Source organism: Pogoniulus pusillus, chromosome 37 (assembly GCF_015220805.1).
Source record: "Pogoniulus pusillus isolate bPogPus1 chromosome 37, bPogPus1.pri, whole genome shotgun sequence".
Classification (NCBI taxonomy): domain Eukaryota; kingdom Metazoa; phylum Chordata; class Aves; order Piciformes; family Lybiidae; genus Pogoniulus; species Pogoniulus pusillus.
The window spans coordinates 9602514-9615325 of NC_087300.1; the positions used below are offsets into that span (position 1 = coordinate 9602514).

General features: G+C 45.6%; 1 protein-coding gene across 5 annotated transcripts in view; it reads left to right on the top strand.

Moving 5' to 3' along the window:
• HNRNPR (heterogeneous nuclear ribonucleoprotein R) overlaps window positions 1-12812 on the top strand; it is a 36311-nt gene that overhangs the window by 15646 nt on the left and 7853 nt on the right. For all 5 annotated transcript variants that reach the window (XM_064172953.1, XM_064172954.1, XM_064172956.1 and 2 more), the window contains one exon: window positions 12460-12636. In XM_064172953.1, coding sequence (XP_064029023.1) covers window positions 12460-12636 — 177 coding nt within the window. The remainder of the gene's footprint in view (window positions 1-12459; window positions 12637-12812) is intronic.

Here is a 12812-nt window from a genome sequence, read left to right on the forward strand (position 1 = left end):
CTGAAGTGCCACATGTACTCATTTCTTGAACACCTCCAGGCATGGTGACTCCACCATCTCCCTGGGCAGCCTGTGCTAATCCGTGACCACTCTTGCATCAAAGAATTTTTTCTTCATCTCCAGCCTAATGCTACCCTGACACAATTTCAGGCCATTTAATCTCTTTCTGTTATCTGAGACTAGGGAGAAGAGACCAATCCTGACCCCACTGCAGACGTCTTTCATAGAGAGCAGTGAGGTCTCCCCTCAGCCTCCAGGCCGAACAAACCCAGCTCCCTTAGCTGCTCCTCCCCAGTCCTGTACTCTAGACCCTTTCCCATCTTTTCCCTTCTCTGGGCCTGCCCCAGCCTCTCAGTGCCCTTGGAGTGAGCGGCCCAGAACTTAAACCCAGTACTGAAGATGTAGCCTCACCAGTGCCCAGAACAGGGGCATGATCAGTGCCCTAGTCCTGCTGGTCACACTCTTCCACACATAGCTGGGATGCTGGTGGCCTTCTTGGCCATCTGGACGCACTGCTGGCCCATCTTCAGCTGCTGTCAACCACCATCCACAGCTCCTTTTCCACCAGGCAACCTACCAGTCACTCCATCCCAAGCCTAGAGTATTCATGGGGTTGTCATGACCCAGGTGTAGTGCCCAGCACTTGGCCTTGTTGAACCTCATACAGCTGGCCCTGGCCCATGGATCCATCCTGGCCAGATCCTTCTGTCCAGCCTTCCTACCTTTGGGCAGATCCACACTGCCACCCAAATTGCTGTCATCTGCAGCCTTGCTGAGGTCGCCTCAATCCCCTGGTCCAGATCACTTATAAAGATATTAAGCAAGGTTGACCCCAAAACTGAGCCTTTCCCTTTCCTTAGCTTCTGTGTTCTTTTAAAAGTAGTTAAACGAGTTTGAAAGATACTTTTTTTTTTTAATAAACATGTATTTTTTGTCTTCCCAAAAGACAAGGCTTGGCCATTAGGCAGGTTTGGGAATTCAAGGTCATGGCTGAAGCTGTGCCTCTTACACAAGTGATAGCAGTCTTTGGTTTGTCCATGAAAATGCTTGAGCTGTGTATTGCCTTCTTTCCTGCCCTGCAAGGCTCTGGGCTCTGGCAGCCTGTTCTGTGGTTTACTCCAGAGGGTTTGAATGTTCTCAGTCACACTGTTGTGACATCTTAGAAACAGGAGTTGTGGAGGTTCTGTAAACCACTGAATTAGATGTAAGAAAATTATCAACTGCTTGAATGTCAGTTTTATAGATTAGCTTTGCCTCCTTTTGGATGCTGAAGCTTTTGTATATACATTCTATATACTGTCATGAATGTGCGTAGCAGTGTCACAGTAGAGATGATTTCTAAAGAGATTATTCATATTCCACAAATGGAAATAAATTCCTTGCTGGAGAGGAAGTAATTAGACTGAAATACAGTGACTGATGTTTTTCAGGACTTCTGAAACTGTGCTTTAGTGAGCTTGTTCTATGCTAATTGTAGTTTATTGTTTTACTAAAGTTTATATGCTAGAAATGCTGAAAAAACTGTTACAATCTATTTTGTTTTTTGTTTTTTTTTTTTTAGATAAAACTACTTGAATTTGTCCTGCTGTGGTTTAAAATACCCCAGCTGTTTGTTCAGCAGCACTGGAGGGAGCACAGCACAGGCAGTAATAGCATCTACACAGCAATTTCAGTAAGTTGAGATCAAGTGCAGACAAGACAAGGAAGTCAAGTGTTAGGTTTCATTAAATTCAGTTACAAGCAAGGAGGAGTTAAGGAACAAAAGGAGTTCTACTAGCTAAGGGTGCTGAAGCTTTGATGCAAACCAGGCAAGCATTCAGTGTTCCAGCTGGTGAACACTGGGTGGGAAATCTGACATCTCTAGTGTCTGCACTTGTGGGTGGTAGCTAAGGAGCTTGAGGTTAAAATACAGGTTTGTCACTTCTGATCCTAGAACTGCTGACTGAGGAGCTTTTAGTTGTTAAAGTTTAGTGTGGGGTTTTTTTGTCTCTCTAAGCTTTTGAGAACCTTCAGTTTTCTTGATTTTTATATATATATATACTTAATGGTTATTGCTTTTTATATATCTTTAGAGGTTATTGCTTTTTATATATCTTTAGAGGTTATTGCTTTTTATATATCTTTAGAGGTTATTGCTTTTTATATATCTTTAGAGGTTATTGCTTTTTATATATCTTTAGAGGTTATTATTTTTTATATATCTTTAGAGCACTGTGGAAAAAATAACATCTGCCGTGCAGCTGGCCTGTCCAGGCTAACATGACAACAACAATTAAGGAAGTGACTGGTGTGGCACTTGATTTCCATCCTTCACCTTCTGGTGTAAACTGATACAACACCATGTAAGACAGTGTGAGGAACAGGAGGCTGCACTGATGATAACCGTAAGATACCAGCCCTCTACCCCACCATGACAGGGGCTGGGGGAAAGCACTTCTCAAAATAGGCACAGTGCAGCTGGCATGAAAGAAAAAAAGAGCAGATGTAAACTTGATATAATAAGTTCTGCACCATGAGGGTGCTGAAACACTGCAACAGGTTGCCCAGGGAGGTGTTTGAAGCCCCGTGTCTGGAGATACTCAAGATGAGGCTGGGCAGAGCTGTGGACAACCTGCTTTAGTGGAGGATGTCCTTGCTGAGTGCAGGGGTTGGACTAGGTCGCTTCCAACCCAGACCATTCTGTGATCCTGATTGCAGAATTGGTTTCAGTGTTAGTGGGTCTCAAAGTAGGAACTTCTGAGGCTGAGGCATTACTCAGTGTTTGATACGAAATAAAAACTTAAACTCTGTAACTAGGTGGCTTGCCTGTAATGCACTAAGGTGATGTGCAAACTTAGATATGACATCTTGGGATGGGGATGGTGGAGAGATTGCTGCATGTCCTTTCCAGAGCTGGAATTGATTGGGTAAGTATATGAGAAACATCATATTCTTTCTGGAACAGCTGTGGGGCTTTGCACCATGCTGGAATGATTTTCCTTTCTTTTTGAAGAAGGTGATTGTAGATTGAGAGGAGGTGAAGTATTCCTGTGGCCTACAGTAATTAGCACATAAATCTGATATTTGGGGAAGTTCTGAGTGCAAAGCACATGAAGAGCACTACTGAAAGGATGGGTTTTGAAGAAGCTATTGCAACACCACAGTACACTGCTCATAGCTTGTGGTGGCCACAGAAGAAGCTCAGCTCGTGGGATAGCTGAGGAACACATCATCCAGAGTGCCCGGGGCTGCACTCCTCAGGAATGCTCCACAGAGATGTCCAGGAAACTGTAATTTGGTTGTTTCCTAGTTAAGACTTGGCATTATCAATCCCAATCAATAGTAAGTAAAATGAAGTACTTCGTACAGGTATTTAGGAAGCAAAACTGGACAGTCTTAGTGCCAGTGGTTATAACAAAGGCCTAGGAGTGCAGTTACATCCTGCTGAGACAAATGTCTGCCACTGGCGCATTGATAGAGCCAGGTTCTAGAGGTTTTCTGCAGTACTGTGATGGTTTGGGGGTTACCCCGCCCCCCCACACTTTTGAATTTGCCCCAGCTAACTCAGACGGACCCTGGGATTATAGATGAAGCAATTTATTTACAGCTAGCAGAATTTACAAGCAGCTATTTACAATATATACAGTTATATACAATTATATACAGAAATATACAAAGGATAAACAATACAAAAGCACAACTCCCCTCCCAGAAACCTGAGTCCCCAGGAGGGGCTCTCAAACCACCCCAACACCTCCCCCCGGCCCTCTCAACCTTACCCCAGTTCTCAGGAAGAAGAGAGGTGCAGCCAAGAGGTTAGGGAGCAAGGTTAGTAGGAGCAGGGTTAATGAGATGTGACCAGGTCTAAGGCAAAAGCAAGAGAGAGAAACAAAATGGAGAAAGTTTTCTTCTTCCCAGAGTTCTCAGCGAGACTATGAGAGAAGTTGACACAATTGTTTTTTATTTCACTGCCTGTTATCTAGTTCTTTTACCAAAACATTCCAGCTTGCTTCAAACTAGCACAATCCACCCCTGTCTACTTCGCTCAGAGTATCGCTGAGAATTATCCAATCTAATCTAAATCAATATTTACACTAAAACAATATACACAAGTTCAGTTCACACTTCAATCAGATGTAGGTGATTCAAAAGCTCAGAACAGGGACTCCCAGGTGATATTGGGTTCGTGCTCATGTACTGTAGATTCTATCGTAGATTCTCTCAGTGTTGGGCGCCGATGTTACCTAGAACAGAAAACTCCTAACAGCTTGAATTTAAACTCTCTCAGCTAAGGTTAAATTTCTCTGTGGAATACACTGGATTTCACCATTCTCCTGCATTACCCAGTAGGTATGACCAGGACCTTCAGCAGATACCACCCCTCGGACAGGTTTCCCTTCGCCCGAAGGAGAGAATACCCAAACAGTTTTCCCTAACAGATTCTTCTCACGTACAACAGGAACTTTATCACCGTCTACTGTTTGGACCAAATCTGATTGTGCAGGTCCTGCTCTATTTACTGAACCTCTACTATTTACCAACCAGGTAGCTTCTGCTAAATGTTTGTCCCAATTTTTCAGAGTTCCACCCCCCATGGCTTTTAGGGTGGTTTTCAGCAAACCATTGTAGCGCTCAATCTTCCCTGAAGCTGGTGCATAGTAGGGTATGTGATAGATCCATTCAATACCATGCTCTTTGGCCCAATTTTTTACAAGATTATTCTTGAAATGAGTACCATTGTCTGACTCGATTCTTTCTGGAGTTCCATGTCTCCACAAGATCTGTCTCTCCAAACCAACAATGGTGTTACGTGCAGTAGCATGTGGAACTGGATAGGTTTCCAACCATCCAGTGCTGGCTTCTACCATCGTCAGCACATACTGCTTGCCAGATCGAGATCGAGGTAAAGTGATGTAGTCAATCTGCCAGGCTTCACCATACTTGTACTTTGACCATCTCTCACCATACCATAAGGGCTTAATTCGCTTAGCCTGCTTAATAGCAGCACAGATGTCACAGTCATAGATGACTTGGGTGATAGCATTCATGGACAAGTCAATTGACCTATCGCGAGCCCATCGGTATGTTCCATCTCTGCCTTGATGTCCAGATGAGTCATGGGCCCACCGAGCTAAGAACAGCTCACCTCGGTGTTTCCAATCAAGGTCAAGGTCAAGTTCAGAGTTGGTATCAACTTGAGCAATCTTAGCAGCTTGGTCTGCCTTCTGGTTATGTTGATGTTCCTCAGTTGCTCTGCTCTTGGGCATGTGTGCATCTACGTGCCGCACCTTCACTGGAATTTTCTCCAGCCGTGCATCAATGTCCTGCCATAGATCAGCACACCAAATAGGCTTTCCTTTCCTCTGCCAACCATTCTTCTTCCAGTCCTTCAGCCAACCCCATAGAGCATTGGCTACCATCCACGAGTCGGTGTAGAGGTAAAGGATAGGCCAATTTTCACGTTCAGCCACATCAAGAGCAAGTTGAACAGCTTTTACCTCAGCGAACTGACTGGATTCTCCTTCTCCATCTTTCGTTTCGGTAACTCTCCTGGTTGGACTCCAAACCGCTGACTTCCATACTCGCTTGTTCCCAACAAGACGACAGGAACCGTCTGTGAACAAAGCATAGTTCTTTTCCTGATCAGAGAGATCACCATAGGGAGGAGCTTCCTCAGCACGAGTTATTTTCTCCTCTGGAGGTTTGGGACAGTCTGTGCCTTCCGGCCAGTTGGTGATCACCTCCACCAGACCAGGTCGGTCAAGATTACCCATTCGTGCTCGTTGGGTTATCAAAGCCATCCATTTAGACCAGGTTGCATCTGTGTCATGATGTGGTGATGAACCTTTGCCTTTGAACATCCAGTTTAGAACTGGCAGTCTAGGAGCTAAAAGCAATTGTGACTCAGTTCCAATCACTTCAGAAGCTGCTTTCACTCCTTCATAGGCTGCTAGAATCTCTTTTTCAGTTGCAGTGTAATTTGTCTCTGAACCTCTGTAACAACGTCCCCAGAAACCAAGTGGACGACCACGTGTCTCATTTGGAGCTCTCTGCCAAAGACTCCAAGTTGGACCATTGTCACTGGCAGCCGTGTACAGAATGTTCTTAATGTCTGGACCAGATCTCACAGGTCCTAAGCCCACTGCATGGACTACTTCTCGTTTGATTTGATCAAAGGCTGCTTGTTGTTCAGGTCCCCACTCGAAATTGTTTCTCTTACGAGTCACATCATGCAGAGGTTTGACAATCTGACTGAAACCAGGAATGTGTAGCCTCCAAAATCCCACCACACCAAGGAAAGAAAGTGTGTCCTTCTTACTGGTGGGAACTGCCATGGTAGAGACTTTGTTAATCACATCCTGAGGAATGTAATGGCGACCATCCTGCCACCGCACTCCCAGAAACTGAATTTCTCTGGCAGGTCCTTTGACCTTGTCTCTCTTAATGGCAAAACCTGCTTGCAACAGAATGTCAATGATTTTGTTACCTTTCTCGAAGACTTCCTCAGCAGTTTGGCCCCACACAATGATGTCGTCAATGTACTGGATGTGCTCTGGAGCTTTACCTTTCTCCAGTGCATTGTGGATGACTGAATGACAAATGGTTGAGCTGTGTTTCCACCCCTGAGGCAAACGATTGAACTGGTACTGGATTCCTCTCCAGGTGAATGCAAACTGAGGCCTGCACTCCTTTGCTATGGGAATAGAGAAGAAAGCATTAGCAATGTCTATGGTTGCATACCACTTAGCCTCCTTCGATTCCAGCTCGTACTGGAGTTCCAGCATGTCCGGCACAGCTGCACTCATGGGTGGCGTCACCTCGTTGAGGGCACGAAAGTCAACTGTCAGTCTCCAGTCGCCCGTAGGTTTGCGCACAGGCCAGATGGGACTGTTAAAAGGTGAATGAGCTTTCTCGATGACAGCCTGACTCTCCAATTGACGAATCAGCTGATGAATGGGCAACAAAGAGTCACGGTTAGTTCTGTACTGCCTATGATGAACAGTTTGAGTTGCAATTGGCACTTCCAGGTCCTCTATGTCATGATGTCCCACAACTGCAGATTCATCAGAAAGTTCAGGTCTAATAGACAATTTCAATTTATCATCCTCAATCTCTACAGATGCTATTCCAAAAGCCCATTTATGACCCTTAGGATCTTTGAAACCTTGTCTCAAAAAGTCAATTCCCAAAATGCAAGGCGCATCAGGACCAGTTACAATAGTATGTGTCTTCCACTCTTTACCAGTTAAACTGATCTCAGCCTGTATCTTAGTTAACTCTTGAGATCCACCAGTGATTCCAAAAATAGAAATGGACTCTGTCCCTTTGCAGTTAGATGGCAATAAAGTACACTGAGCACCTGTGTCAACTAAAGCCCTGTATTTCCGAACTCTTGAACTGCCAGGCCACCTAATGAACACATTCCAATAGATTCGGTTCTCTCCACTATCCCTTTCCTCCTCCTGGCTGGAGGCAGGGCACCCCTAATGCTGAACATGGCATGTGGGGTGTACACAGTGATTGGTGTTGTTGTGAGAGAAATTGCAATTGCGGGAGTAATTGCAGTTGCTCTCGGGAGCTGAAGAAGTGACAGCTACTTTCCTGGCATTACTGCCTCTGTTTCTGCCACTCTGCAGTTCCCTGACCCTCTTTGAAAGAGCTGAAGTAGGTTTACCATCCCATTTGTTCATGTTCTCACCGTATGTGTCACGCAGAAGTATCCACAGTGACGCACGTGATTGCTGATGTCTGGGTGGAATTTGTCTCCTCCTGGGCTGGAATTGCCTTGCAGGAGGTGGGCGTCTGTTCCTGACTGCAGAAACATGCACCCATTCAGATGATGCAGGAATGGTATCCTTTACCAGATTGGAAATTGAGGTTTTAAGGTCCTCCTTCAGTTCTTTCATGCTGTCCTTGATGCCATCTCTAATCTCTGTACCTAGAGTTTTTATGGCAGAGACTAGGCCAGAGTGTGACAAGCTATCCTCTATCTGCCTGAGCTGGTCAGTGAATTCACCAACAGTGAAAGATCTTCCATTATCACTCCTTGCTAGAAACTTACTGGCCAAGATGTTAGCATAGGATGAAGGAGCAAGCTTAATAAGCTTCTTCATGAGACCTGTTCCCAAAGGAATATCATCAGGCTCATGAGTGCCATGATCTCCATAAAGCACTTCCTTCACAGCAAACTCCTTCAGAAGCTTAATTCCCTGCTCAACGGTGTTCCACTTCTTGGCAGCCCATGGCAAATCATCTCGGGAAGGATATCTCATAGCCACAGCCAACAAAAGGCGTGTCCACAAGCTAACCCTACCAAGAGGACTTGCCAGGTGTTTGTCCACTCCACTCTCCTTAGTGAGCGGTCCCAGCTGCTTGGCAGACTTGTCTCCTACCTGCAGAGCATTAGCACCAATGCCACGGCATCTCACTAGCCAGCTTAGGATTGGCTCTCCTGATTCCCTTGTGTATTCCTTCCTAACTTCCCTGACCTCTCTGAGTGGATCCTTTGAGCCTTGGATGTCATCTTCCTCCTCTTCTTCCTGTTGTTCTGGTGGTGCCTGGCCTAACACAATCTTCCTCATAGCATTCCTAAACTCATTGGAACCATCCTCTCTCTTAGCAGCTAACCTCACAGCGCTCCTCTCACTTGAGTATTGTTGTCTCAGCACATCTACAAGGTCTCGCAGACTAACTGCCTCCTCTTCCTCCTCTTGCTGCTGATCACCAGATGTCCCCTCTCTTACATCCTCCTGCGAACCACTCTTTGTCTTAGCTTTTGCCTTAGCAGGTGCCAGAAGGGCCTGAGCAGCAACAGACTTGGATGTGTCTGCTGGAGGATTTGAATCCTTAGGGGTCTGACCTGGAGCATTTGAATTATTGGAGGTCTGACTTGGAGCATTTGTATCCTTAGGGGTCTGACTTGGAGCTTGTGAGTTCAGATCTGCCTTGCTTTTAACAGGAGGATTTTGGTTCTGGTCTGCTGGCTGGGGGTTTGAATTGGCTGAGCTGGTATCATTAGGATTTGGACTGACTGGGCTAGCGTTACTAGCATTAGCATTAGCATTAGTGGGATTGTTTGCCTGTCCTGCTGGGATGCCTGCCAACCCTGACTTGTTTTCATTTTTGCTAGGAACATTCTGATTTTGGGTACCTGCCTGCCCTCCTGAGGCTCCTGCTGAACTCTGTGGCTTGTTTTGGTTATCCTTATCATTGTTTACGTTAGTGGCGGGAACACTGGCCGTGTTCCCAGCAGTTGGAGAAGGAGGGGCAGAGGCTGGCAAGGGGGAAGCCGATGACTGTGTTCCCTTGTTTTGCTGTGAAAGAGACTGCTTCTGAGACACAGAATTTTTCCTAGCTCTTACAGAAGCTGGTTTTGAATTTTTCACACATAATGCCAAAATTAATATGAAATTTAAAACTACAAGAGCCAGTATAATGCCCAGCATCCCTGCCACGCTCTGTTTCGAGTAGAAATCCTTGCATGGATTTGGCATTTCAGTTTGGGGCTGGATGACCCTCATGAGAGCAGTAGATAAAGCAGACTCTCGATTGATTGTAACATTATTGACAAAAACTCTTGTAATATCACTAGTAATATTCTCAGTGACACTAAAACCAGCATAACCAAGAATAAAATCACCCCAGCTCCAGAACATGTTTGAAAGCTTAACTTTAGCCTTCTTAAAAACTACATGAAGTAAGAAATAACCAATTTGATCTTTGATCCAGTTGTACACAAAAAACAGAAAACAGGCCACACAGCAATCCCCACCAAGTACAATAGCTGCTTGATTAGCTTCATCTTAATTCCCAGAGCTGATTTCCACTCACTGAAATATCTAGCCCCACGTTGGGAAAGCCAATTAAAAAAATGTGATGGTTTGGGGGTTACCCCGCCCCCCCACACTTTTGAATTTGCCCCAGCTAACTCAGACGGACCCTGGGATTATAGATGAAGCAATTTATTTACAGCTAGCAGAATTTACAAGCAGCTATTTACAATATATACAGTTATATACAATTATATACAGAAATATACAAAGGATAAACAATACAAAAGCACAACTCCCCTCCCAGAAACCTGAGTCCCCAGGAGGGGCTCTCAAACCACCCCAACACCTCCCCCCGGCCCTCTCAACCTTACCCCAGTTCTCAGGAAGAAGAGAGGTGCAGCCAAGAGGTTAGGGAGCAAGGTTAGTAGGAGCAGGGTTAATGAGATGTGACCAGGTCTAAGGCAAAAGCAAGAGAGAGAAACAAAATGGAGAAAGTTTTCTTCTTCTTCCCAGAGTTCTCAGCGAGACTATGAGAGAAGTTGACACAATTGTTTTTTATTTCACTGCCCGTTATCTAGTTCTTTTACCAAAACATTCCAGCTTGCTTCAAACTAGCACAAGTACTCATGTGATGGAACTGAAAAAGGGACAAAGACCTGCTTTTGCAGTCTTTGGTATTTCACAGAATCATTAAGGTTGGACAAGCCATTCAAGATCAAGTCCAACCATCAACCCAACACCACCATGTCCCACAGTGCCGTGGCCATGCAGTTCTTGAGCCCTGGACAATCTGGGCCATGGCTCAACAACTCTTGCTGTGAAATAGTTTTTCCTTATGTCCATCCTAAACCTCTTCTGGCACAACTTGGAGTTGTTTACTCCTGTCCTATTGCTTTCTATTAGGTAGAAGAAACCAACCACCTTACTGCAACCTCCTTTCAAATAGTTGTAGAGAGCAATGAGGTCTCACTTCAGCCTCCTCCAGGGTGAACAACCCCAGGTCCCTCAGGTGCTCCTACCCAGCCCTGTTCTCCAGATCCTTCCTCAGCTTTCTTGCTCTTCTCTGGACCTACTCCAACCCCTCCATGTCCTTGGAGTGAGGGCCCAAAACTGAGCCCAGTGGTGTGGGTGGCCACGGTGTGGCCTCATCAGTGCCCAGTACAGAGTACAATCACTGCCCTACTGCTGCTGGCCACACCATTGCTGACCTAGGCCAGGATGCTGATGCCCTTCTTGGACACCTGGGCATACTGCTGGCTCATCTTCAGCTACTGTCAACTGGCATCCACAGCTCTTTTTTCCACCAGACAACCTTCCAGTCACTCTGCCCAAGCTTGGAGCATTCATGGGGTGGTTCTGACCCAAGGGCGGGACTTGGCACTTGATGTGGTTGAACCTCATACTGCTGGCCTTGGCCCATGGATCCAGCCTGGCCAGGTCCCTCTGCAGAGCCTGTCCACCTTCAGCAGATGCACACTGCCCCCCAATTTGGTGTCACCTGCAAACTTGCTGAGGGTGCCCATAATCCCATCATCCAGGTAATTGATGACAACAGCTGAGCCCTGGGGGGACACCAGTAGTGACCAGCCAACTGGCTGTCACTCTGCTTTAATTCACCTGTTTTCAAGCAACTTTATTGAAGCCTATCAACATACCTCAAAGGGAGTGCAGATGTTTCTTCTGAGCCAAATGAGGCATTCACCTGCTGTTTGTCCTGCCCCATGTTGATCCTGTGTTAATGGACATAGTAGATTTACAGGCTCAGAGCAGATTCACTTGGATATGAGTAATTTCCCTAGGGCTGGGTAGTCCTGTTCCCACTGCAGCCTCGAGCAGAGGTCAGGTGGGAGTGCGTTCAGAGTTGATCCTTGGTTCTCTTTCTCATGCTGGTTTCCAGGGCATATTGCCTGAACTGGCAGAGTGATCTGGTGGAATTGGCCGTGGTCGAAGCTTTATAGAGTGAGCTGGAGAGACTGGAAAGAAGCGAGAAGTCAGAAGTGTTTAGGATGATAAATCTTTGATAAGTAGCTGGAAAAGTAGGCTTTGGGTTAGGGACTTTTACCCTTCTGTTCTGTTAATGTCACCTTCAGCTGCTGGTGGTGTTGGTGGCTCTGAGACAAAGAACAATGTGGATTTCATACATGTGGCTGACAGTTAAGTTTGTGGAGAATTCAGCTGACAGACTCAGCAGCAACTTGGAGTTCTTGTGCTGTGCATATCCATGATGGCATTGGTCTGTTTTGTCTGCCAAAGCTGCACATGGGTTTTGGAATTAAATGTTCTAGATGGAATGACAATGGAGGTTGTGATGTTATGACAGTCCCTGCTGTTTGGTAGGGACTTGTGGAGTTTTTGGGGAGGTGACAGGAGGAAAGCCTGTTGGCTCTGCTGTTACATTTCCACTCAGTGTGATCAGTCTCTTCCTTTTTTTTCCTCTCAACAGCAAATATATCATGGGCATTTGGCATTCACACTGAGCTCAGAGAGGCTAAGCTAAGTAAAAGATGTGTTCTGAAAGCTGAATTTTAGGAATCCAAAGGTTCTGCCTTTTGGAGGAAAATATTATGGTTTGCATACTTGTAAAATGAGAGTCATCAAGCTCTCTTCATGCTTTTGTTGGTGTCAGTGCTTTCCAGGTGCCTTTAGCTTTGGAATTCTCTGCTGGATTTCTGAACAAGTTTGGTTTAAGTGTCCTCTTCCTTTTTAGGTTTTTGTTGGTAAGATTCCCAGAGACCTGTATGAAGATGAGCTGGTGCCACTCTTTGAGAAGGCTGGTCCCATCTGGGATCTGCGCCTCATGATGGATCCTCTTTCTGGTCAAAACAGAGGCTATGCTTTCATCACGTTTTGTAGTAAAGATGCAGCACAGGAAGCAGTCAAACTGGTGAGTAACTTACTTTCAGATTGAGCAAGCACACTGATGATCCCTTGGGTACTCAAGTCTTGGAATGTTTCATTAAAGCATCCATTCTGCTTGCAGGACCACACTGCTGTAGCCCTCTGCAGTCTGCTGGACTACCTGGGTTACATGATTACCACTGCAAAAATGCATTCTTTAAG